The sequence below is a fragment of the Mya arenaria genome, chromosome 3 (assembly GCF_026914265.1).
Source record: "Mya arenaria isolate MELC-2E11 chromosome 3, ASM2691426v1".
NCBI lineage: Eukaryota > Metazoa > Mollusca > Bivalvia > Myida > Myidae > Mya > Mya arenaria.
In genome coordinates, this window is record NC_069124.1 from 58,354,244 (window position 1) to 58,380,178 (window position 25,935).

A 25,935-nucleotide genomic window follows, 5' to 3' on the forward strand; every position below is an offset into this window, starting at 1 on the left:
AGAACAGCCTTTTACTGAGACTATGGAAGAGAACAAACATGATTCCAAGTACCTGCATGTGGTCTAGTCTTAAAAATCTTGGCTTACCTTCTAAGAAAGGATTACTAGTATCTTTTTCAAATTCCAAGATTTGTCTTAATACTGCTGGTGATATTTGCTTTGATAATAAAACTATTGCCGATTATTATCTTAACTCATTTTATGCCACAGTTGCCTCTAAGCATGTTGAAAAATTGCCAGTTTGTGTGAATAAGTTTGGAAAATCTTTCACGACAAAATGTTATGCCAATTAAGGTGTGTTGTTAAACAGCTTCTCTTTTTCATTAGTTTCTAAAAATCAGATTTTGAAATATTTGACTCAGTTAGGTGCTAATAAGGTGCTGTTCTAACGGTCAAAGATTTTGGGTTAAATTCCTTCTTCTTTTCTGTTATTTCCTTCTAAAAATAAAGGGAACAATTTGCCGTCTAGCCAGTATAGCACAGACTGAAACATTGCCTGTTTTTAAATCGCTAGTGAAGAATCATTTTAGACAATTTAGCATAAGTATTTATGGGGATTAAAAGGCTAGAGTTTTAAAGAATTACCGGTATTTTTTATATAATAAATTGATCATATAATTATTTTTTTCATTTTCTTTTTTAGATTTTCAGAATAGGAACTATTTTATTTTAAGCTCGTATGTTATTAGTACATGTTTTGTACTTCATACTGTGATATTCATGAATATTTTAATGTGATAATTAAATATTTAAATGCTCAACTTATACATTATAATGAAAAGTAACGGTGATACAACTACTGTTATATTTATTTTAACGCATTAAGACTCACGCTTAATATAGTTGTGCAATTTCAATTACAGCCATATAATGCTTTAAATTACGCAATGCCTCATGTTTTTCTAACTGTCCATGTAAGTGCATTCCTTACTGAAATAAATTTATTCATTTATCTATTAATCAGTTCTGTAACAGTCCGATTTGGGACCAATATATTTTCCGATCGGTTCAAAAGCATTCATTAACTATTTAATATATATCAAGAGTATTTTAGGTATTAAAATATATAATTTAATTCCAGTTTAGCTCCAGCGTCGAAACGCCGTCGTAAAACCACGTTGCACGGACATCAGCAGGGGTTCCACGTGGACTCAACGTGTGAGTTTGCATTCGGAACTCATCGGCCATTTTTATCGTTTGTTTTCGATAAAAATGGCCGTTGAGTTCCGAATGAGGATTTTGGAGAGAGAGAGAGAGAAAATCAGTTGAATGTAACCTTTAACTGGTACCCAACCAGTATTTCCGGTGTAGAAAGAACGGAAACCAGTCATTACACGCGTCAAAACAAATACCTGTCAAAAAGATTTTAATCCGATTATTTCAACCATTTCAAAGTGTAACATGTTTTCTGACTATTGCTGAAGCGACACAACTACAAGTGAGAAGTATGACGGTAGCAGGGGCATCGGCTGGGCCGGGGACGGCTAGTCCTGTCAAGATCATCGCTAATATTTTCATCTCGTTTATTGGCGCTGGCGTTCTTGGATTACCATTCGCGTTTAAAGAGGTATTTTTATACTTTTATATACTTTTGATTAAAATTGGATAACGTCATCGATATCCTTAACCAGGAACTCAAAGGGTCCTTCTTACAGCGTACCATTTGCTCTGCCTACCAGGGTAGTCATTCTAAAATGCCGTCCAGGCTTTTTTTTTTTAATGATGGTTAGCCTGGACGTCATTCATAATAAAATTCGTAAACATGTTCAAAATGCCGATCAGAATTTGGTCGCAAATTTATTGAAATTATTCCAATTTAGTCTATTAAAACAAAAAAAGAACATTTTACCTGTTAAAACTAATCCTTTTTACATCAATTGCACTATATATTATAAAATAATCACGTTCCGAATTGTTAAAACAACATACATTTTCAAACACCATCGAAATTCAGCAAACACCATTGTTTTTGTTAACGAATGTAGCCGAGAATATCCAAATGCATTTTCTTTTCTCTGCTTAAGGTTACACATGACTATTAGTTACTTTAGTACAGCTTAGTACGAGCTGTATAGTGTCATTGGCAGTAGTTTTGTTAAGGCAACATATTGTAAACCTGTAAATTATTCAAAATAAATTAAGAATGAAGTGTTTACAAACATTTATTACTTTTGTTAGCATATTGGAACAAGGACATTTAGTTTTTGCAAAATGAATCAAATAGCAATATCATTAAGTTTGTGGAATGTTATCATGCAAAGTATGGGAAGAATTTTCATTTGCATGCATGGCATTTTTTTCAGTTCGTATCATTATTTTCTATTCTTGTAATTTACCCCTCATTTGCGCTCACTTGGATGTCTTTGAACTTTTGTATGCTTAATATTCCTTTGTTTGGTTTCTTTAAAGCCTCCAGATTCTGACACACAACAAAATAACTACTACTTGTGGCAAGAGCAATCTCAGGTACCAACTGGTGATTGTACAAGCTCTCTCCTCCCTACCTTTTTCCTACCAGTAGATGAGTAAGTTTTCTGGTGTTCCCGAGTGAACGACCATTTGTATGTATGTTGACAAAAACCTGCCATGACGGTTTGAAATTCTGCAATAATTTGGAGGTTTTTGATTGCCATCTTTTGACATAAAAACATTTCTACATTTCTTTCCCCTTTCCCACACGCACCTAGCCTCCCGTCTAAAAACGACCATACATTATAAATATTATATGTGTGCTTTTACTTTGTATGACAGAAATTAGAATACTGGGTAAAATTACCGGTTTGCCTTTATAAGCTTTGTTAAATTTTATAGCGTCTCTTTGAACCGCTGGCGCGTTCATGTCACAAACTGGGCATATGACCTTCTATAAGATGACATTTTAAATGTAAAGTCAGCGGAGATTGCACAAGTGTCCCATAACAACCCGAGGTATATTCTATAAGAGCATGAAGGCCAATTCTCACGCAGAGTCCCGGCTTTGTCATGTTTTAACCCCTTAAACACATAAGTGTTACTTTTGTTTACCAATATAGTTCTTTTAAAAACACACACAACAATTCTAACTCTAGTTCTTTTCCTGTAAGCTTGACGATAAAAGCACTCTAGTCGGAAAAAAAGCAAACAACAATGTTCTGTAATTATGTTTTTCTATCAATTCCTTTAAAAATAGTAATTTCCTGAAGATTCCCTTTAGTTGAGTTTTGTATAGGTTTTCTGATGTGAGGAATAAGGTATTTGTTAATATAAATATCATCATGAAACATATGTTCTAGCGAAACTATATATATACACATAATAAATTGATAAGTCAGCAAAATCTCTGATAATTGTAAACTTGGATTGTCGTGTTGAAGTCAAATTTTGATTAATAGGTTACACAATAAAACATTTTGATTCACTTAGTGTAACAATGCTGTTGATATACATTTTTTTTTTAATATTTAGTCTTATTTTAAATACATGTGTATAATAGTATGCATTGTCCACATTGCCCATAGAATAGTTTGTAAATACATCTTGAATCCTGTATGTGACGATAAATGTTTTTCAAATTCATTAAGTACAAAAGTGTGGTAACTGATAATGATAGTGTTAGGGGAAGGTAATCCATACTAAAAATACTACTTCAGATTGAAACCTTAAAGTATAGTTGTGTGTAACCTTTTTTCTTTTTGGCAGTAAGAAAGCTCCTGTCAACTGAAATCAGGTATTTAAATTACTTTTTTGAAGAAATAGCTTGTGAATTTGCAAAATGGATATGGTTATTGATAAGAATTTATGTATTTATTGGCAGTCTTAAGCAACAGAATACAAATGAAGACCATTTCATTTCATAGACAGTTTTTACATGTTTACGAATTTTGTTGTGAATGACGTTCCAGGCTAACCATCATTAAAAAAAAAAAAGCCTGGACGGCATTTTAGAATGACTACCTACCAGGGTACTGTATGACCTGCCTTCACTGCTCAGTGCTCATTTGCAACGGGCATATATCGATCCATCCGGAAAAGTTTAAGTTCATTCAAAAAAGCACTAAAGTCACATCATCCAAACACAGAATACAATCCATGTAAAAGCTCTTTTAACAAGAAAACATATATAAACAACAACACCAAGAAGGCAAACTTTACCATGTCCTCAGAAGAAACATCGTATAATGTCCACCGAAGCCAATGAAAATGCATACCAAACATATGTACATCCTGCTATCCACCTAGAGTTGGAATCCCTTCAAAGCCGCAGAAACGTTGCCAAGGTGACTATACTCAACATGATCATCAATAACCATAGCAACATCTGCCCGTCCCCTCACTTAGAGAATCATTAAACTCCACAAGGGGTAACACCAGCAATTTATCCAGCTGTTTGCTAGGATATCACCTTATCTACACAGCTTCAATCAACCATCTACCAGTTCCTCTCAGCCCTTGTGAAACTTGAATCATATGAAATTTTCTGTGTCTGTTTTTAATTATTTCTTTTAACCAACATGAAAAATTTGAATGTATTAAATGTTAAAAGCTTTGACTCCTGGGTGCGCTATGCCTAGAGTAACATATGATACAACCCCAATTAAAAGGCCATATAGTCAAAATTATTTCACTTATCTGGCTTTTTCAGATTTATCAATCTTTAATTAAGGTTCGAGGCAGTTTGCCTTTCAATCATGGTGATATCATTTTTCATTCTGGGCTGTAACTTTGTTCTTTTTGAATTTTTTATTAATGGTCCGTCATTGAAACAAAATAGTATTTTATTTTATTTCCAGCAAAAGATTTCCTTGTGTTGAGGCTCCACCACTAAGCTATTAGGTCTATTATGTTTTTAATATTTAGTTTAAACTTTATTTTAAACTTTGTCCATCTTTTTCAGGCTGGTATTATTGAAGGTTCTGTCGTCATGATCTTAGTAGGACTAGTGAGGTAATATTATGTATTTTACTCGACACATAATTATAATGCACCAGTCAATTGTAACCACAGCCCCCCCAGGTCCGGGGGTATACCGGGGATAGCCGGGGAAATGGGCCGTGTTTTTACCTTTCAGGTGGCCCCGCAGTGCTGGGTGAATGCGGTGGTTTTGTCTTCGTGCAAAAAATAGCGGGGAATTTGCCTAACCAAGGCTCCCTAGGGTGCGGGGGCATTTGGCGGGGATTTGACCATCAGTTCGTCACCGTAGGGGGGAGATTTTACCCGGGGTTGGCTGGACCAAAAGTCAAAGTCCCCGCTATTCCCCGGACCTGGGGGGGCCGTGGTTACAATTGACTGGTGCATAATAATGTACATGTATGTTTGTTGCTAGAAAACCTTATTTATGTAACTCATCCTTGCATCATCACATTAAATAGATCATACCTTTACTTGGTTAAGTTACTCAATTGTTTTGCCCGAAGTACAAGCACTTCATACACATCAGATTAGAAATTTAGCTAAAGAGTTGCGGAAGAGTGCTGTACCCTGTCCTTTTTTGTGATACCCTTCTGCCTTCATAACCATTTTTATATGAAAATAATGCATTTGTATAAAAAACCCAGTATGGTACAGATGAAAATTATTGGACATTTGTAAACTTTTTCTGATGTCTCCCATTTGATCCATTTCTAGTGTGAAGGCCATGCTATTGCTGATAGAGTGCAAATACCGCATTCTTGAGAAACACAAGCCCCCAACGAAGAAAATAACAGAGAATGGGTCAGTGGACAGCACATTTGACCATGCACCAGAGTCTGAAAATCTCATTGAGGGCGAGGAAAACACTGTCCTTGATCTGGAGATGGAGAAATCATCGGTGAGTGATCTCTCTGACAAATATTCTAAATAAGTACCTGTATAAGGGTTCTGGTATGTGAGTGAAGAGTCACACAAAATGTTGAGTACCGTTAAATATTGTAAATACTTATGGCTGGTACATGTACGACAGTCATGCAAAAATATTGTGTTGTAAAATGTTCCACTACTTTGAACAGCCAATGAAAGTATAATTTACCAAAAAGTATACAAATAATTATGTTCTGTTCAGTACTTTTATGACACGAACTGCAATATGAAAAGGATGTTTAACTTTTGGACCTATAACATTATAGCATTTTTTTTTATTTTTTATTTTTTATTTTTATTTTCTCTGGTATAGAATTATGAATTATAGAATAAACAGAAATAATAATTATTATTTGTGTTAAGATCTGCCTGCTGGTTATCTTAATAATGAGTGTATTCATTTGTAAATATAATGGAAACAATGGTTTACATGTATATAAGATGATATCACTTTTAAAGTTACATAACTGAGTCAAAATGACAAGGGGAATAAAACCAACACATTTTCTTTTCCTTCCAAAGGACTGAACAACTTGTATTGGTACGGGTTTGTTCCCTTCCAGCAAATTGACTGATTGTCAAACTTAAATGCAAAATTGTTTTTGAATATTATCCTGCATGTATTCTCCATTTGCTGGCATGACGTTACTAATTACTTTGATGTTTCTGTTAACAAGTTTCATGTGTTTTTAATTTTTTAGAGTTTCAGTTTCTTCTGTAGAAGGAGGTGTCGACATCCTTCTGTAAAATATTTTACATTTTCACCATGGAATTATTATAGGAATCTGACTTGCATACATAATAACTTAGTTAGAACTTGAACTTAAAAATGATTTTATGTCTTTAACTTCTGTAACATCTGCTGATTATTGACAGTTGTGACTTATGATAAAATCTTTACCTTTGGATTATATTATGCAGATCAGATATGTGGGATGTTATAATTTGTTCATGTAAGGGATAAAACATGGTTTCCCCTAGCCTTTTACTCGCAGCTCTTTATGTTTTTTAAGTGAATTTGTCCCGTTATACTGCTAAATCACAAGATTAAAGAACGTCTCTTTTATCTTGATGTTCAGTTCTTGCATTGAAATTGCCCTGACCACTTTTCACACATATAAATTCAAATATAAGATCAATAAATGCCTATTCTTTAATATGTTTTGCATTCTGAAGACAAAGTCACAATTATATACACATAGATTTATAATAAGGAATTTCAAGCTTCTTTACAAAGTTTGAAATCATGTGGCTTGTGTATAACTATTGGTACGACTCATTTTGGGGTCAACTGTGGAACGTAAATACCCAATTCTGCTAGTTTCTTACTACATCATTCATGTACCTTAAGTAGAACAGGAACAGCATGTGTCATAGATATAAGTGGGAACAATAGTTAACCTTTCTCCCTGGTAACAGATAATGGCCAGTTGTTTAAGAACTTTGTTTAAGTAAATAAGACAAGTGCAGCTGAAACAGTTGCATTTACTCTTGTTAGATATACAGCAAAAGTGTATCCATAAATCTTCCATGGCAGAAGAGATTTAAAAGTTATCAATGATGGCCTTAACAGTGTTGTTAACTTAAACAAAGTTCTGAGCAATCAGCCCAATGTGTTTGTGTGTAAAAGTTGGGTAATTTTCAATGTTTATTAAAAATGTATGTTTTAGAAACAGAAGTTGAGTGTTTGTAATGGGTTCGCTTCGAATTTTGCCATGCAAAAACTTTAATGATGGCTATAACCTTCAATGTTTTCAAGCTATTTACATGAAGCTTTGTTACATGATCACTTTATCGATGCAAGCATGTGTTGCAAGTTCAATAACTCTGTGGTAAATTCTTGTCCTGTTATGCTCCTTGATAGATTGAGAAATATGGGCCATTGTTGGCATCTGTTTGCAGTGCTTTTGTAATCTGATTCGTTTTTAATTCCTTACATGCACACCGTACATATAATTTCATTCAGATGAATTGTATGCACAACCTCAAGTGTTTATATCTAAAGTTTGCATAATTGTGTCCATATTTCATTGATTACATATTTTATTTATTTTACTCTTTATATTCTTGAAAAGAACTCTTTTACAATTTATGTTTTAAAGAAGATACCCATGAAAAACATGTAAATGCTTTATCAATTTTGTATATATATTTTTCAGTCTTCAAAAGAACCTGCCAATTCTGAAATTAGTTATGGAGATGTTGGTAAGAAGTGTTAGGAATACTTTGATTGATATATACCTGTAATTGTTTCACAATTGGATGACATACCTTTAGTATTCTATTAGTAAATTAGATTATAGATATTTTCTATAAAACTTGTATGACAGTACATGGTGTAATACATTCAAAACTCCAGTAAAAATGGATTACCAATGTTAGTACAAGGGAACCGGAGCTGAGCAAACAGATGATAGATCATCTACCACAAAAAAAAACAAAAATGTATTGACAAGCCTAAAGCAAAATACTATGGACCTCCTATTTCTTTTGTACCAACATTAAAAATGTACATGAACTTACCCCATCATCCATCGAAAGCAGTGAAACTAAACTCTCTGAGCCCAGAGCAGGATATCTTCATTTAATTTAACCATTACGGTATATATTTTACAACGATTATGAAGAAAGTTATGATAACTTACTTATACTAAGTCACTCTTGTTGGCACAATATCTTTATTTGAATGTATTCGCACATGTTTGATGATTCCTTACATGGACATAATTATGCTGTTACAGGGAACCAGGCTATAGGACCCACAGGAAGGTTACTAGTAGACCTTGCCATCGTTGTATCTCAAGTCGGTAGGTGATGCTCTTATTAACAGGTTGGTTTGTGGTGCCAACTGGGTAAAAATTAATAACTTCCATCTACATTTTTGAAAGTGTGACATTAGGCCTGTTTTGGTCTTATTTGTTTTTTTGCTTTTGTGTGATACAAGAAAAAAAAGTATTGGCATTTACTTTAAGCGCCTCTATAGTCGTGAAGTGAAGACATATGTTATTAGTCATATGAAGTATTGTACCATTGTTCCCGACTTTGTATTGTACCAATATACCTTTTGCTCATAACATTTTGTTAATTGGCAACTTTGCAGGTTTCTGCTGTGCTTACATCATCTTCATCACTGAGAATCTGTCGGACTATCTGCCACATGTCACCATGTAAGTCCAAAGTGTATTACCTTGTGTTGCATCAGTAAAGAATACTATTGCATTAGCACTTAATTATGACAATTATGCTGCCAGGTAAGGTTCATGTAAAAATACCTACTGAGCATACATACAAATTATGACAGAAAAAATTATATTTATTGATTATCATTTAGGATAAATGTTATGGAAATGGAAATTCATAATATAATTTTTGTTTCGTAATTTTTCTGTAGTATTTGTGAATATCTAAGATTTTATCAACATGTGACATATGGTTCACATATGAAGGCAACTCAATTGAATGAATGTTATGATTGGTATTCCATTTACCGGTACTCCTGTTTTTTTATCAACATTCATTGTATGCAGTCTTCATCGTAACTGGGTTGCCCGAAGCCCGGGAGAAGTAAATACTGTTTCGGGCAAGTCAAAATTCCCATTTGATTGCCCGAACGAGCAAGTGCATTTTTTCGGAATTTAGGTACCTCTGTTTTTATAATTTCTTCAGCAACAATTCACAAATCCTGATTGAATGTTATTATTATATTGAAATATTGGCTTTCATTCATTTAGGCATGAATTGGTTATTTTGGGCAAGTAAAACTGTTTTTGGGCAAGTAAAACTGTTTTTGGGCAAGTGGTTTTCTTAAATTACTTGCCTGAAAGGACAAGTGCTGAAAAATAATTAAGGCAAAGACTGTGTATGATTAATTTAAAAGGTTCTTGTGTTGACTAAAACTGTTCAAGCATTGCATTCATTTATGTGTTTTAACAATGTAATATAATGTTTCAAGAAATGTGGAAAGTCTTGCTATTAAAGATGCACTTTTACTCCCAAATAAGATTTACCACAATTAATACAATGGTTTTAATATATCAAAAAGGATAAATAAATGTCGACAATAATGGTTCTTATGAATGATAATGGGTTTAATTTGAAAGGAGACTATAGTAGACTACAGGTTTTGCAGTCAAAATTTATGTTTGTTAATAAAAACTTATACATGTCACATGTATGTATTCATTTTGAATTTAAGAGTGTCACTTTAAGAAAATATGCCCAAACAATGCATTTATATCTTACATATTTGTCAATTATACTGGGAAGCCAATCAACAAAGCTAAAACAATTTATAATTATTATTATATGATTATTTGATCACTTGCTTTTATATTTTGACCTTCAAAAACTTATTTACTAAAAATATTGACATTTTTCTTCTTTTTTCCCCTGCAGGCCTGTATGGCTGCTGATCCTTCTGCCCCCGCTGTGTATTCTCAACCTAGCCCGTCATCTTGGTGGTCTCGCTGTCACCAGGTACATTGTTTCAAGTATTTGTGTTTCCAAGAATGATATTCTAAGTTATGACATTTTCTATCTTGACCATTATGGATCCTTATGAGTTATGAATGTTTGTTTTTTGATTAAATCAAAAACCAGTTCTTTTGTCAATCCTTGTCTTTAACCATGCACTGGTTATTATGCATGAAATCTAACTTGAGATATAACTACTTAAAAACTTTACCTGCCTAATTAACGTTCGGATTTGAATTATGTCTCCATTTATTGGTTACATTTTCATCCCTATTTGGACCATTTTATAACTTTCCTTCTCCACTTTTCAGCTTGCTTGCCCAGTGTTCCAATTTGTTTGCATTTGTGGTCGTCCTCTGGTTTGATTTTGATCACCTTCACAATATAGAGTAAGTTCTTCTTCACTTCACTTTCAAATTTGTTTTCAACGAAAAATCAAGATTAAGACTATATTCAATATCATTCTTTTTCTTGTCCATGGACAAGCCTCAGTCAGTGATTCCATTCAGTCTATTGGATAGTTATTTTACAGTTCAATTAAAACTTATAATGTGGATTCATAATTGTGCTAGGGGGGTTCGGGGCCATGCACCCTTGGAAAATTCTGAAAACCATGGTGCAATCTGGTGCATTCTGGGCGTTCTGAGTTGCTTTATTTAGTACTGGAGAATGGACAGTTATGGGATTATATAGTCAAGTATGCATACTGCAACTTTGGCTAATTATTTCGATTTTTTTGGTCAGAATCCTGTGGATTTATCGTACGCACTTAAAAGGCAGCTAGGCGCCTGTCTGTGAATAAAAGCATGCAAATGGTTTTGTATGTGCTTTTATGGATTCAATATTCTGACAACCATACTTATGTAATAGCAGATGCGAAGATTATGGAATCTGAAGTTTACATAATAATGCATAAATATATTTATCATACTTTATTATCAATATTTGATATGTTTAATATTCTTTCAGAGTTCATCCCAGAAAAGTCAAAATCAGTGGGCTGCCGTTTTTCTTGGCAATATCTATATACTGTTATGAGGTGAGAAGAGGTTTATCGTATGATCAAGAAAATCAATTAATAACAAAAGGTGCTTTTACATGTCTTTGAAGTCGTCTCAACATATGATTTTAGTCAGCTTTGTAGGTTATATCTTGTTGTTTTTTAAAGTTTAATTATTGTCTTCATGTTGCCAGTGTCTACATCATTGTACAATTATTATTTGTTAAACTTGTGAAAATGACTGTGATACTTACTTCCCTATGGAGGATCACACTTATATCCTAGCAATTTACCATAAACCTGTTAAGATATACATGTTTATAATGACAATAAACATGGAAGTATTTAGTAATACGTCTTCTTCATGTTTCAGGGAGCAGGAATGATTTTGTCGCTTGAATCCTCTTTAGCAGAACAAGTTAGACATAAATTTAAAAAGTGAGTGAGCAGGCAGTGTGATTCTTACACAATTAATGATATAAAAAAGATTAAGTTGCTTGGTTACCAATTCTAATTTATAGTGTTCAACTGTAAATGTAAAATAAGGTGGTGGTAGTTTTTTCCTATTGCTCATAATTGACCTTCATTTATACTTGACCTTCCACCATACTTGACCTTCATCCAGGTTGGACATTCCTTCAGACTTGGCCTTCATTTGTACTTGACCAAATTTCATACTTGTCCTACTTTAATACATGATTTTCATTCAGATTTGACCTTAATTCATCCTTGACCTACATTCAGACTTGACCTTCATTCATACTTGACCTACATTCATTCTTGACCAACATTTATACTTGACCTACATGTTTCCATTTACTTTCAGGTATTTTGTGACCACCATGTTTGTAGTAACTACCATGTATGTCTCATTTGGAAGCTGTGGTTATGCTGTAAGTTTGGTTTCTTACACATCTTAAACTATAATAACATGCAGTATTGCAAGATAGTAATTGGCATTTAGCATAACTATACTGGCTTTTGTGTTTCGAGTATTTTCTCAAGTATTGTAAGATGGTGCTGTTTAAAGCAGAGGTGGCCGTATCAACAAGAAATGATGAAAGCTATTGTTTGATCTATATCTATATAATATTTATGTGCTTCTATTCATAAAAACTTTGAGAACACCTTGTTTAAAAATATCAAATGTTTTCGAGAAATTCAACTTTTTATCCCATTTTTATTTTTTTGATTTGATTTAGCAGGTTTACTTGAGAAAGGGTCAAATTGATCTTTGCTACCTGTTTTTTTCCATATATATGTATTTATGCCTTTAATTGTAGAAAGTATAAATCTTTTGTTTTGATTTTCAGTCCTTTGGATCAGAAACTAACCAGATTATTACATTGAATTTACCTAAAGGTAAGTACTGGTAGATTTCTGATCATAAGTAATCTTCTTAAATTTCTCTAAAAAGCTATCTAAATATCTGAGGTCAATGCATAATGGTATCATGAAAATTAAATTCCAAGTTTTTTTGCACCTGAATATGTTTGTTTTTAATGTTTTCAGGAGAATCTATAGACTTCGCAATGATCGTGAAATCCTGTTTGTGTTTAGCCCTATACTTCACATACCCAGGTATGCATATTTTAATTTTCTAACTATGTATATGTTATGTTAAATGAAATATTTGTTGATGAGATGATAATTATGCAGTGTGTGTATACCATGTGATAAATTGCGACATTAATACTACGTCAAAAGGCAATATATTGCTTTTAATGAAGACTTTAAACAAAGATAACTTTACTATTTCTTTACCATTTTAAATGAAACAAAGCACAGTCTTCGCCGCTTATATAGCCCCGCCTTTGGTATTTTACCAGATTCTGATTGAAAGTTTAGTTTTTGAAAACACAATGAAAAACCTTTTCACAAAACAGCTGCCTGATCGAGCACTGTGAAAACATTATTTTGGAAACAGGTTTGTCGAGTTGTTTGGTGAAACTAATCACTTTATCAAACTCAGGCAATAAAAAGAAGCTTTTTTAAGCGGCATAGACTGCCCTTTGTTTCATTTAAAATGGTAAAGAAAAAGTAATGTTATTTTTGTTTTAAGCAAAATGTTGCCTTCCAACATAGCATATATGATGTAATTTATCACATGGTATACACAACCTGATATCCACTTCCTTGGCTGAGACCATCATGTTAAAAACCACTTCCTTGGCTGAGACCATCATGTTTGAAAGCACTTCATTGGCTGAGACCATCATGTTTGAAACCAATTCCTTGGCTGAGACCATCATGTTTGAAACCACTTCATTGGCTTAGACCATCATGTTAACAACCACTTCATTGGCTGAGACCATCATGTTTGAAACCACTTCATTGGCTGAGACCATCATGTTTGAAAGCACTTCCTTAGCTGAGACCATCATGTTTGAAAGCACTTCCTTGGCTGAGACCATCATATTTGAAACCAATTCATTGGCTGAGACCATCATGTTTGAAAGCACTTCATTGGCTGAGACCATCATGTTAACAACCACTTCATTGGCTGAGATCATCATGTTTGAAACCACTTCATTGGCTGAAACCATCATGTTAAAAACCACTTCCTTGGCTGAGACCATCATGTTAAAAACCACTTCATTGGCTGAGACCATCATGTTTGAAACCACTTCATTGGCTGAGACCATCATGTTTGAAAGCACTTCATTGGCTGAGACCATCATGTTTGAAACCACTTCATTGGCTGAGACCATCATGTTTACAACCACTTCATTGGCTGAGACCATCATGTTAACAATCACTTCATTGTCTGAGACCATCATGTTTGAAACCACTTCCTTGGCTGAGATCATCATGTTTGAAAGTACTTCATTGGCTGAGACCATCATGTTTGAAAGCACTTCATTGGCTGAGACCATCATGTTAACAACCACTTCATTGGCTGAAACCATCATGTTAACAACCACTTCATTGGCTGAGACTATCATGTTAACAACCTCTTCATTGGCTGTGACCATCATGTTAACAACCACTTCATTGGCTGAGATCATCATGTTTAAACCACTTCCTTGGCTGAGACCATCATGTTAACAACCACTTCATTGGCTGAGATAATCATGTTTGAAACCACTTCATTGGCTGAGATCATCATGTTTGAAACCTCTTACTGGCTAGAAACAAGAAGGGATGTCCTTTTTGAGTGGCAAAAAAGAGATGATATCAACATTTAGCTGTCCTTATTATTGAACCAAACACAAATTACTTCTAAATGGCTCTTGTTAGTGTAATTTTTTATTTGCAGATATCTGGAAATAAACAAGACCACCTTGCTTTTTCTGCCCATGTTATATGTCTTTGTAGTGAATATGTTAAAAGTTTGACCATGTGTTTTACAGTAATGATGTTTCCCGTGATGAAGCTGCTGGATGGCTACCTCATCTGGGAACCAGAGAACAACAAGTGCAAGGGGGTATGTACTCAATAGTCCTTCTTTATCTGCTTTCTTATTTAAAGACAATGATGTGTTTTAGCAATCATTGTTCAACTTAAATTTATCATTATATTAATATATTATTTCTCATTCCGAAGTTTTCTGCATCTTGAGCTTTGTTATACCAGTAATGTTATTTTCCTATTTAAAAAAAATCAGGAAGTATTGCATGGATTAATGATGCATGTGACTGGATTTATTATGTTGATAACTGACTGGCTTCTGTTGCTAACAGTCTTTTTTGTGTATTGAATTATCTGTTCACTGTTCCAGAATGTGTTGCGTGTAGCAATGGTGCTGTTGACAGGATTTATCGTGCTGATGATCCCGAGTTTCTCTAACATCATGGCGCTGGTCGGGGCAACATGCTGTACACTTCTAGCCTTCACTCTACCGGGACTTTTCCATTTGTCCATATTTAAAGGGTAGGGCTTGTAAAGATACACAGAAGTTTACAACCAATACTCAGTCCAGAGTTCTCATCATTTATCATCCATTATAACAATTTCTTTTAATTGTTTTACTTCCTGTGGTCAATCCTTGTAAATCACAAGAAAGTCACTTGTTCTACCATATTGTTGACCTCTTGACCTATTGAATCAGATGAAAGTATGCTTGAAGTAATGTTGGACTCTAATCACTCTCCTCTTAAAAAAAGTCAGTAGAAACTATTTCATATTACTTTATCACTGTTGCTTTTGTGGCTCTGATTATCCATGATGAAACACTTTTGTACAAGCTTTGTGCATGTATATCATGAATATATAACCATATTGACCTTTAACATAATTTATAGTGTTTGAAATATCATTAATATGCATTACCTAACGAAGAAAAATGCTTTCTTTATCAGGAGTTTGTCACGATCCCAAGTCATGTTTGATTGGTTCTTGATGGGAATGGGAGTGCTAGGGTAAGTTACAATGCTTAGGATATTTTTTTCTTATTGTCAAGTATTTAAAAGTAACTTTTTTTCTATATAGAACAGATTATTTCAGATTTTTGTTAGCATTTAAATTCAATGGTTCTTCAATATTTTGAAGAAAAAATCAAATCAAAATAGAAAGCCTTGTTACAAGTTTGAAACATTAACAGCAGCATACTTACATTTTAATGATTAGTGAGGGTTGTGCACGTTACTTTTTACCCATCAAAGATATGAACATAAAACTAAATAATTAAGACCTTTAACTCCAGTAAAAAAATGTTGAGTAACTCTACATGGCCAACTGCTGGAAAGGGATTAGTAGTGGGTTTGGAATTGCCTTGGTCTGGCTCTAAGGCTGATATAAAATTCTATTTTAGAGCTGTGATAGGAACAATTGATGCCCTGAACAGAATGGCGACATCACAAATCCACACCATCGTGGCCCACGATGTGTTGGCAAACCAGTCCCTCGTTGACACGGCTGGTAGTGAAGTCGCATCTTGATGACAAGAAATTATCTAGTTCTCATACATACACTTTTGTGGTAGATTCAGGTTATTGAAACCTAAGTCAATTATGTTAATGTGATAAGGTAGAATTTCCATGTTGAAAATGTTGAACGGGGATTGGACATATGTAGGGCTATGAATGGCCTTGTCAGTAAAACAGCTATCATATTTGTAATACTGTTAATATTAGCAAGGTTTGAAGGGTGTTCATATGTCATAACAGGGACGAATCACTGATACCGAACAAGTATTCAGGTCTTCAAGTCTTCCACTGGCACTGTTTTCATTCTGAACTTGGTATTGACAGTGTTCATTAGTTTAGTGTTTATGCTATGTTTCATAATTGTATATTAATATTAATGCCAGTATGTCAACCAATCTCTTTGGAATAAGGATCAGCTTTAGTTGATAGAATTATATGTTGTTAAACAAATATAGGTCAAAAGATTTAATCAACTTTTATAGAAAAGCTATCAATATGGTGACATTTATTTACATAAAGCTATGCAGCCCATCTCTATACTTGTATAAAATGTATCTTATCGAGCGGGTTAAATAAACTCTTGGTTGGGAAAAGGGATTATAATTTGCACAACAATCATACATTTTTTTTTTAATGTTTATTATAGGTTTGGCTTTAGTAAGTCATTTTATATCCACATTTAATTCGCACTGTAGCATATTAGAGTGTTTCTTTTGCGTTATGTAATAATTCTCATATTAGATTGGTTAACAGTTGGCAGAGCTCTCACCAAGCAAGATTCAATGATCATATCAGATTGGTTAACAGTTGGCAGAGCTCTCACCAAGCAAGATTCAATGATCATATCAGATTGGTTAACAGTTGGCAGAGCTCTCACCAAGCAAGATTCAATGATCATATCAGATTGGTTAACAGTTGACAGAGCTCTCACCAAGCAAGATTCAATGATCATATCAGATTGGTTAACAGTTGACAGAGCTCTCACCAAGCAAGATTCAATGATCATATTAGATTGGTTAACAGTTGACAGAGCTCTCACCATGCAAGATTCAATGATCATATTAGATTGGTTAACAGTTGGCAGAGCTCTCACCAAGCAAGATTCAATGATCATATTAGATTGGTTAACAGTTGACAGAGCTCTCACCAAGCAAGATTCAATGATCATATCAGATTGGTTAACAGTTGACAAAGCTCTCACCAAGCAAGATTCAATGATTCTCATATCAGATTGGTTAACAGTTGGCAGAGCTCTCACCAAGCAAGATTCAATGATCATATTAGATTGGTTAACAGTTGGCAGAGCTCTCACCAAGCAAGATTCAATGATCATATTAGATTGGTTAACAGTTGACAGAGCTCTCACCAAGCAAGATTCAATGATCATATTAGATTGGTTAACAGTTGGCAGAGCTCTCACCAAGCAAGATTCAATGATCATATTAGATTGGTTAACAGTTGGCAGAGCTCTCACCAAGCAAGATTCAATGATCATATTAGATTGGTTAACAGTTGGCAGAGCTCTCACCAAGCAAGATTCAATGATCATATTAGATTGGTTAACAGTTGGCAGAGCTCTCACCAAGCAAGATTCAATGATCATATTAGATTGGTTAACAGTTGACAGAGCTCTCACCAAGCAAGATTCAATGATCATATTAGATTGGTTAACAGTTGGCAGAGCTCTCACCAAGCAAGATTCAATGATCATATCAGATTGGTTAACAGTTGGCAGAGCTCTCACCAAGCAAGATTCAATGATCATATCAGATTGGTTAACAGTTGGCAAAGCTCTCACCAAGCAAGATTAAATGATCATATTAGATTGGTTAACAGTTGGCAGAGCTCTCACCAAGCAAGATTCAATGATAATATCAGATTGGTTAACAGTTGGCAGAGCTCTCACCAAGCAAGATTCAATGATCATATTAGATTGGTTAACAGTTGGCAGAGCTCTCACCAAGCAAGATTCAATGATAATATTAGATTGGTTAACAGTTGGCAGAGCTCTCACCAAGCAAGATTCAATGATCATATTAGATTGGTTAACAGTTGGCAGAGCTCTCACCAAGCAAGATTCAATCATATTAGATTGGTTAACAGTTGGCAGAGCTCTCACCAAGCAAGATTCAATGATTCTCATATCAGATTGGTTAACAGTTGACAGAGCTCTCACCAAGCAAGATTCAATGATCATATCAGATTGGTTAACAGTTGGCAGAGCTCTCACCAAGCAAGATTCAATGATCATATTAGATTGGTTAACAGTTGGCAGAGCTCTCACCAAGCAAGATTCAATGATTCTCATATCAGATTGGTTAACAGTTGACAGAGCTCTCACCATGCAAGATTCAATGATTCTCATATCAGACTGGTTAACAGTTGACAGAGCTCTCACCATGCAAGATTCAATGATTCTCATATCAGATTGGTTCACAGTTGGCAGAGCTCTCACCAAGTAAGATCTCGTTTGACTTTCGCAGAGAAAGTTTGCAAAAAATGAGTGTAAATACGTACATGAATATTTTAAAATGGGTGTGTATGACTATTTACGAAAACATTTGGTCAGGACACAGATAAATTCCTTCACTTACCTTGCACTGAGAACTATAATGCAAAAACATACAATCATAAATTTGCACGCTAATTATTCATTGGTATGCTTTGAAAGTGTGGTACAAAACAGCTACTAAAGCTAACCCTTGTAATTGAATTAATACATAACTCATATCTCATATCATTTTCAAAACTCAGGTAGTTGGTGCAGTTTCTTTTTCATATTTTATAATTGTACAACTAATTAATCATGGAATCTATGTATCATACATCAACTGTGTTTACCAAAGTACCATTTTAACATGTTCAGAGTAAATTAAAGCAATTTTGATTTATGCAAGAAAATAAAAGGCACCAATTTTGTCACCAGTTTTGTCTTTCATTGTCATTATAGAGTTGTCCTTAAAATGTTTTTACATAACACTGCCTGATAGTGACATTTTTATTGAATAATATGAGTTTGTCATGTATTCATCATAAATGTAATTATTCTTTGTGAAAAATGTCCGGGACAGATTTCCCTGTAAACTCTTTTTATGACAATTATGTATATTTTGGATTGAGGAATTTTTTTTTTACATATAAATGTAAATTTATCATTTAGCTAATTTTATGAAATAAATGGTAAACGGTGTAAACTTACATTTGAGTATTAAGTATGGGTGATTTTTGTTGATACTTATTGATTGGTGTTTATGATTTTGTTGTCATAATATTTATGTTTACCAGTAATGTGATACTTTTGATGCCTATTTTGGTTTATGTATTCTGTGTGTTCACTATAGTTACATGTAATCATTCTCAATGCTTTACTTGCAAATATTGACCTTGGCACATTTTAATGATAATTGAATTGATCTTGCCATTATTGTTTTATTTATGACAAGTATGTCAAAGAAAATTATCCATGTTAGATTTTCTCTCATTAATTAATTCAACATTAATCAGTTATGCTCCATCTGATTTTTTTTAGAAAGCCTATTACTTGTACTTACTGATTTCATTTGGGATTTGTGAAATACATGAAGTAGATTGTGGCAGACGGGGCACTCGTATGAATACTGGTATTTGTGTGAAATAGTGTTATTTATTTATTGAAATCTGGAGCTTTACCAGCTGGAAACCAAGGTGCTGTATATTATTGGGCCCATACTGGGTTTATATATTCCTGTATTTTTATATGTCATTACATGTATATAGGTGTATTTTTGTATGTCGTTAAAAGTTCCTGGGGAACACTGTTGATTTGTGAGATTTTTAGATTCTGAAAAATGCGTTGTATATGTTTTAAAAAAATGAAAGTTTTAACTCTTTAAGTTCTTACTTCTTTTTATGATTAACATTTTTATGGGTGTTTTGTGTTATTTGGACCACACTATTTGTGTGTATCCGATGGGTTTATAGTGTTGAAATCATGTACTATACTGTAAACATGCAAATCGGATGTGATATTGTGTGATATTGATTAATGTACGGTAATCAAACTAGAAAATTATTGTCTTAACAAGCGTTAATTCATTCCATTTAGGAAACACTACATCTCCCGTATGTCTTCAAAGAAGAAATCAAATGCAATAGTGTGTTTGTGCGATTTTTTTTCCATTTTAAGGTCATTATTGCCAGTGCTAAACTCTCTCTGCTTAAGTATTTTTCATTAATCATTTATATTATTTATGGCGTTGGGACCATGTGACATTTTCCCGTCAACATCACCTCATTTCCTCATGTATGTCTTTTTTTCACTTCTTGTTTCATTGTTTAGATATCGCTCATCTGAATCTTTATTTCTAAATAAGCAAGATGTTAAATGTAAATTATTGCAGGAGACTCATAATAGAGATGTGATTTATAGCTTGGTTATTCAAAGAATAAGGAGCTTTACTTCTCTTTACGGCGTAAGTGTTTTTCGTCAGCTCTCGTTAATGTTTTAGGGCCAGTTAGTATTTTTCACTTATATCTCCAATACTCTTCATTCAACTCATTTAATACTTCACACATTTGTTCAAGACCATCACTCAAGTAGGTTACATAACTCCATATTAACCGTAAATACAAATTATGAGCCTGTTATTGCTTTCGACAGGCACAATTTTATGTTTTTAAACAGGCTTTTACAAAGTGAAACCTTGTTATAAGAATCACTTATGCCGTTGTTTGAGTAAGCTGGTGGAAGGGCAGTGTCAAACTCACCTATGGTATTGAATAATTTTGTTAGGTTTGACCTATAGTAACCAAACTTGTAATTATAGGAAGAGTTTATGGACACCTTTCATGAGATTGAGTTTTGGGCCCCTAGGGTCAGGTTCAATGTTAAAATAAAATGAAAAATGGTTTGCGGAGCAAACTCACCTATGGTGTGGAAATATATTAGTTAGGTTGACATATTCTCACCAAACTTGGTATATTGAAAGAGTTTATCACTAAGTGAAAGCTGGTTATAAGAATCACTTACACCTTTTTTTGAGTAAGCTGGTGGAAGGGCAGCTTCAAACTCGCCTATGGTATTGAATAATTTTGTTAGGTTTGTTAGGTTTGACCTATAGTAACCAAACTTGTAACTATATGAAGAGTTTATGGACACCTTTCATGGGATTGAGGTTTGGGCCCCTAGGGTTATGTTCACTGAAACTAGAAATAGAAAATGATTAGTCCTGAATAATTTAAGTTTGTGTTGACATATTGTGACCAAACTTGGTATATAGGAAGAGCTGAAAGGTACCTTTTGTGGGATTGCATTTAGGACTCCTAGGGTCAAGGTCACTGTAACTAAAAAAGGAAAAATGGTAAGGCCTGAATAACTTTAGTTAGGGTTGACGTATTGCAATCATACATGTTATTAAGTAAGAGTTTATGGAGACCTTTCAATTGATTTTATTTGGGGCCCCTTGGGTAAAGGTGAAGGTCACTGAACCTTAAAATAGATAACTGTTTGGTACTGCATAACTTTAGTTAGGGTCAACATTTTTTACCAAACTTGGTATTTAGGAAGAGTTTATGCAGGATTTCCATGGCATTGCATTTGGGCCCCTAAGGTCAAGGTCAAGACCACTGTAACAAAAAATAGAAAGAAAAATCCCTGATTAGACTGAATCGCACAACGAAGGCTGATGTTCTTCTGTCAATCATTGAAAACATGGCTTTGTCTCATTGTGGCGATTTTTGTTTACTATTTATTCAACTTTTTTATTATTGCTTTTGACAGGCAGGTATTTCATCATTATTTTATATTATTTCTAAGACAAAGTGCCATAATGTTGAGCACGCTGTCCTACGACAACTCTTGTTTTGTTCAAAGTGTCTGTTAAACAAAAACTTTAAGCTATTAATTTCGGTAAAAACATGTTTTTGTATGACTTTCTTAAATTAAAGTAACTATTGGCCATTAGCATGCAACTCTTGGTTTTACACAAAGTAAGTTCTCTTACACTCTTTCAACTCTTGAAAACATGTAAGACTACAGACTCTCACATGTGTGTGTACACTAGATGTGTGTGAACACTAGATGTGTGTGTGTGTGTACACTGTGTGTACACTAGATGTGTGTGTACACTAGATGTGTGTGTGTGTTCACTAGATGTGTGTGAACACTAGATGTGTGTGTACACTAGATGTGTGAACACTAGATGTGTGTGTACACTAGATGAGTGTGTACGCTAGATGTGTGTGAACACTAGATGTGTGTGAACACTAGATGTGTGTGTACACTAGATGTGTGTGAGCACTAGATGTGTGTGTACACTAGATGTGTGTGTACACATGTGTACACTAGATGTGTGTGAACACTAGATGTGTGTGTACACTGTATGTACACTAGATGTGTGTGAACACTAGATGTGTGTGTACACTAGATGTATGTGTACACTAGATGTGTGTGTACACTGTGTGTACACTAGATGTGTGTGTACACTAGATGTGTGTGAACACTAGATGTGTGTGTACACTAGATGTGTGTGTACACTAGATGTGTGTGAACACTAGATGTGTGTGTACACTGTGTGTACACTAGATGTGTGTGTACACTAGATGTGTGTGAACACTAGATGTGTGTGAACACTAGATGTGTGTGTACACTAGATGTGTGTGAACACTAGATGTGTGTGTACACTAGATGTGTGTGTACACTCTGTGTACACTAGATGTGTATGTACACTAGATGTGTGTGTACACTAGATGTGTGTGAACACTAGATGTGTGTGTACACTAGATGTGTGTGAACACTAGATGTGTGTGAATGTGATAAGAATGGTATTGAAATACACTGATAACAACAGCTAGTATGCATGCTGGGGCATTTATACAATATGTGGTATATTTGTTGGAATTACTAACTTGTTAGTTAGCATTGCTATACAATAAAATTAATGTGATCATATTTATTGTGTTATTGTTTTATATATTCAATTCAATTCAATTTAATTAATTTTATTCAAGTAAATAAAGGCCACCGGCCCAAAATACACAAAATGTACAAAAAACAAACATAGTATAGTAGTTGCAACATACGATTTACACATTTATCATGTCTAACAGATGGTATACATAGATTATTAACTTTAATATTTTATTATCATTTTCAGTAGAGATTAAAGAATAGAAATCCTTTAAACTATTACCAGATGAATACAAATTAAAAAGATATTGTCTACGAACAATACCGAATTTAGGACATTGAATGCATGATATTCACAATCAATAATAATAATAATAATCATCAATCAATAATCACTGTCAAATTTCCATATTCAGTTTATGATGTTATATCATATTTGAAGTTACTTTTGATCCAGCATTTTGGCCAGGTTAATTGAATACCTTTTAGCTGAGACAAAACTAAGCCGCAATTTCTTTAGCTTAACAGACTGATGTAGCTTATTTCAATAAGCCAAATTACTTACTTAAATAAAAAATAGTTTATTGGGATAATTATAAAGATAATTTATATTTAAAGTTTAAAAAACTCTTTAATGAAGTTTTAATTATGCAAATTATGAAAAAAATGAATACAGCGTGCTTAGCTTAATCATGTAATAACGGACACCGCGGAATGTGTAGCATTGTCAAAAACTCTGGCAACATGATGTTACACCGTAATGTGTAGCATTGTCAACCACTCCGACACAAGTGATAATACTCTGCGGAATGTGTAATATTGCCAACTACTCTGACACAATGATAATACACCGCGGAATGTGTAGCATTGCCGACCACTCTGACACAATGATAATACACCGCGGAATGTGTAGCATTGCCAACCACTCTGACATAATGATAATACACCGCGGAATGTGTAGCATTGCCAACCACTCTGACACAGTGATAATACACCGCTGAACGTATAGCATTGTCAACATCCGACACACTGATTATACACCGCGGAATGTGTAGCATTGCCAACCACTCTGACACAGTGATAATACACCGCTGAATTTGTAGCATTGTGAACCACTCTGACACAATGATAATAAACCGCGGAATGTGTAGCATTGTCAACCACTCTGACACAATGATAATACACAGAGGAATGTGTAGCATTGCCAACCACTCTGACACAATGATAATACACCGCGGAATGTGTAGCATTGCCAACCACTCTGACACAATGATAATACACCGCGGAATGTGTAGCATTGCCTACCACTCTGACATAATGATAATACACCGCGGAATGTGTAGCATTGCCAACCACTCTGACACAGTGATAATACACCGCGGAACGTATAGCATTGTCAACATCCGACACACTGATTATACACCGCGGAATGTGTAGCATTGCCAACCACTCTGACACAGTGATAATACATCGCTGAATTTGTAGCATTGTCAACCACTCTGACACAATGATAATAAACCGCGGAATGTGTAGCATTGTCAACCACTCTGACACAATGATAATACACAGAGGAATGTGTAGCATTGCCAACCACTCTGACACAATGATAATACACCGCGGAATGTGTAGCATTGCCAACCACTCTGACACAATGATAATACACCGCGGAATGTGTAGCATTGCCAACCACTCTGACACAATGATAATACACCGCGGAATTTGAAGCATTGCCACTTACTCCGACACAATGATAATACACAGCGGAATGTGTAGCATTGCCAACCACTCTGACACAATGATAATACACCGCGGAATGTGAAGCATTGTCACTTACTCCGACACAATGATAATACACCGCGGAATGTGTAGCACTGCCAACCACTCTGACACAATAAAAATACACCACCGAATGTGTAGCATTGCCAACCACTCTGACACAATGATAATACACCGCGGAATGTGTAGCATTTCCAACCACTCTGGCACCGTGAGAATACGCCACGGAATGTGTAGCATTGCCAACTACTCCGACATAATGATAATACACCGCGGAATGTGTGTCATTGCCAACCACTCTGGCACCGTAAGAATACGCCGCGGAATGTGTAGCATTGCCAACTACTCTGACACAATGATAATACACAGCGGAATGTGTAGCATTGTCAACCACTCTGGAACCATGAGATTCGCCTCAGAATGTGTAGCATTACCAGCCACTCTGACACAATGATAATACACCCCGGAATGCGTTGCATTGCCAACCACTCTGGCAACATGTAGTTAAACCGTAACGTGTAGCATTGTCATCCACTCTGACAACATGATGTTACACCCTAATGTGTAGCATTGCCAACCACTCTGGCAACCTGATGTTAAACCGTAATGTGTAGCATTGCCAACCACTCTGCTAACCTGATGTTAAACCGTAATGTGTACATTGTCAACCACTCTGACACAATGATAATACACCGCAGAATATGTAGCATTGCCAACCACCCTGGCACAGTGGGAATACGCCGCGGAATGTGTAGCATTTTCAACCACTCCGACACTATGATAAAATGCCGCGGGATGTGTAGCATTGCCAACCACTCTTGCACCATGAGCATACGCCGCGGAATGTATAATATTGCCTACGACTATGGCACCATGAGAATACGCCGCAGAAGGTGTAGTATTACCAACCACTCTGACTCAATGATAATACACCGCGAAATGTGTAGTATTGCCCACGACTCTGGCGCCATGAGCATTCGCCGCGGAATGCATAGTATTGCCTACGATTATGGCGCCATGAGAATACGCCGGTGAATATGGAGCATTGTCCACCACTCTGGCACCATGAGAATGCGCCGCGGAATGTGTAACATAAGTCACCACTCTACCTTTTA

The 25,935-nt window shown here is 34.8% G+C and overlaps 1 protein-coding gene across 2 annotated transcripts; it reads left to right on the forward strand.

The window, feature by feature from the left end:
* Positions 1–1,323: 1,323 nt before the first annotated feature.
* On the forward strand, positions 1,324–23,086 carry LOC128227965 (uncharacterized). Of its 2 annotated transcripts, none has more exons than XM_052938952.1 (17): positions 1,324–1,567; positions 4,874–4,923; positions 5,605–5,788; positions 7,977–8,022; positions 8,559–8,624; positions 8,918–8,984; positions 10,213–10,293; positions 10,602–10,679; positions 11,260–11,329; positions 11,664–11,728; positions 12,117–12,183; positions 12,604–12,652; positions 12,803–12,871; positions 14,644–14,717; positions 15,012–15,163; positions 15,592–15,651; positions 16,044–23,086. In XM_052938952.1, the coding sequence occupies exons 1-17, from the start codon at positions 1,448–1,450 to the stop codon at positions 16,168–16,170; spliced, it is 1,425 nt and encodes a 474-aa protein (XP_052794912.1). In that variant the 5' UTR covers positions 1,324–1,447; the 3' UTR covers positions 16,171–23,086. The 2 variants fall into 2 exon arrangements, with proteins under 2 accessions (XP_052794912.1, XP_052794913.1); XM_052938953.1 differs by lacking the exon at positions 1,324–1,567 and adding an exon at positions 3,691–3,706.
* The last annotated feature ends 2,849 nt before the right edge of the window (positions 23,087–25,935 follow it).

What these genes read in the sequence shown, in the direction of transcription:
- LOC128227965 (XM_052938952.1), top strand. Translation starts at nt 1,448, where the DNA reads ATGACGGTAGCAGGGGCATCGGCTGGGCCGGGGACGGCTAGTCCTGTC. An exon ending in GGTGGTCTCGCTGTCACCAG is followed by an intron (nt 10,294 to 10,601) that starts GTACATTGTTTC and finishes TCCACTTTTCAG; the next exon opens with CTTGCTTGCCCAGTGTTCCA. An exon ending in GTTAGACATAAATTTAAAAA is followed by an intron (nt 11,729 to 12,116) that starts GTGAGTGAGCAG and finishes ATTTACTTTCAG; the next exon opens with GTATTTTGTGACCACCATGT.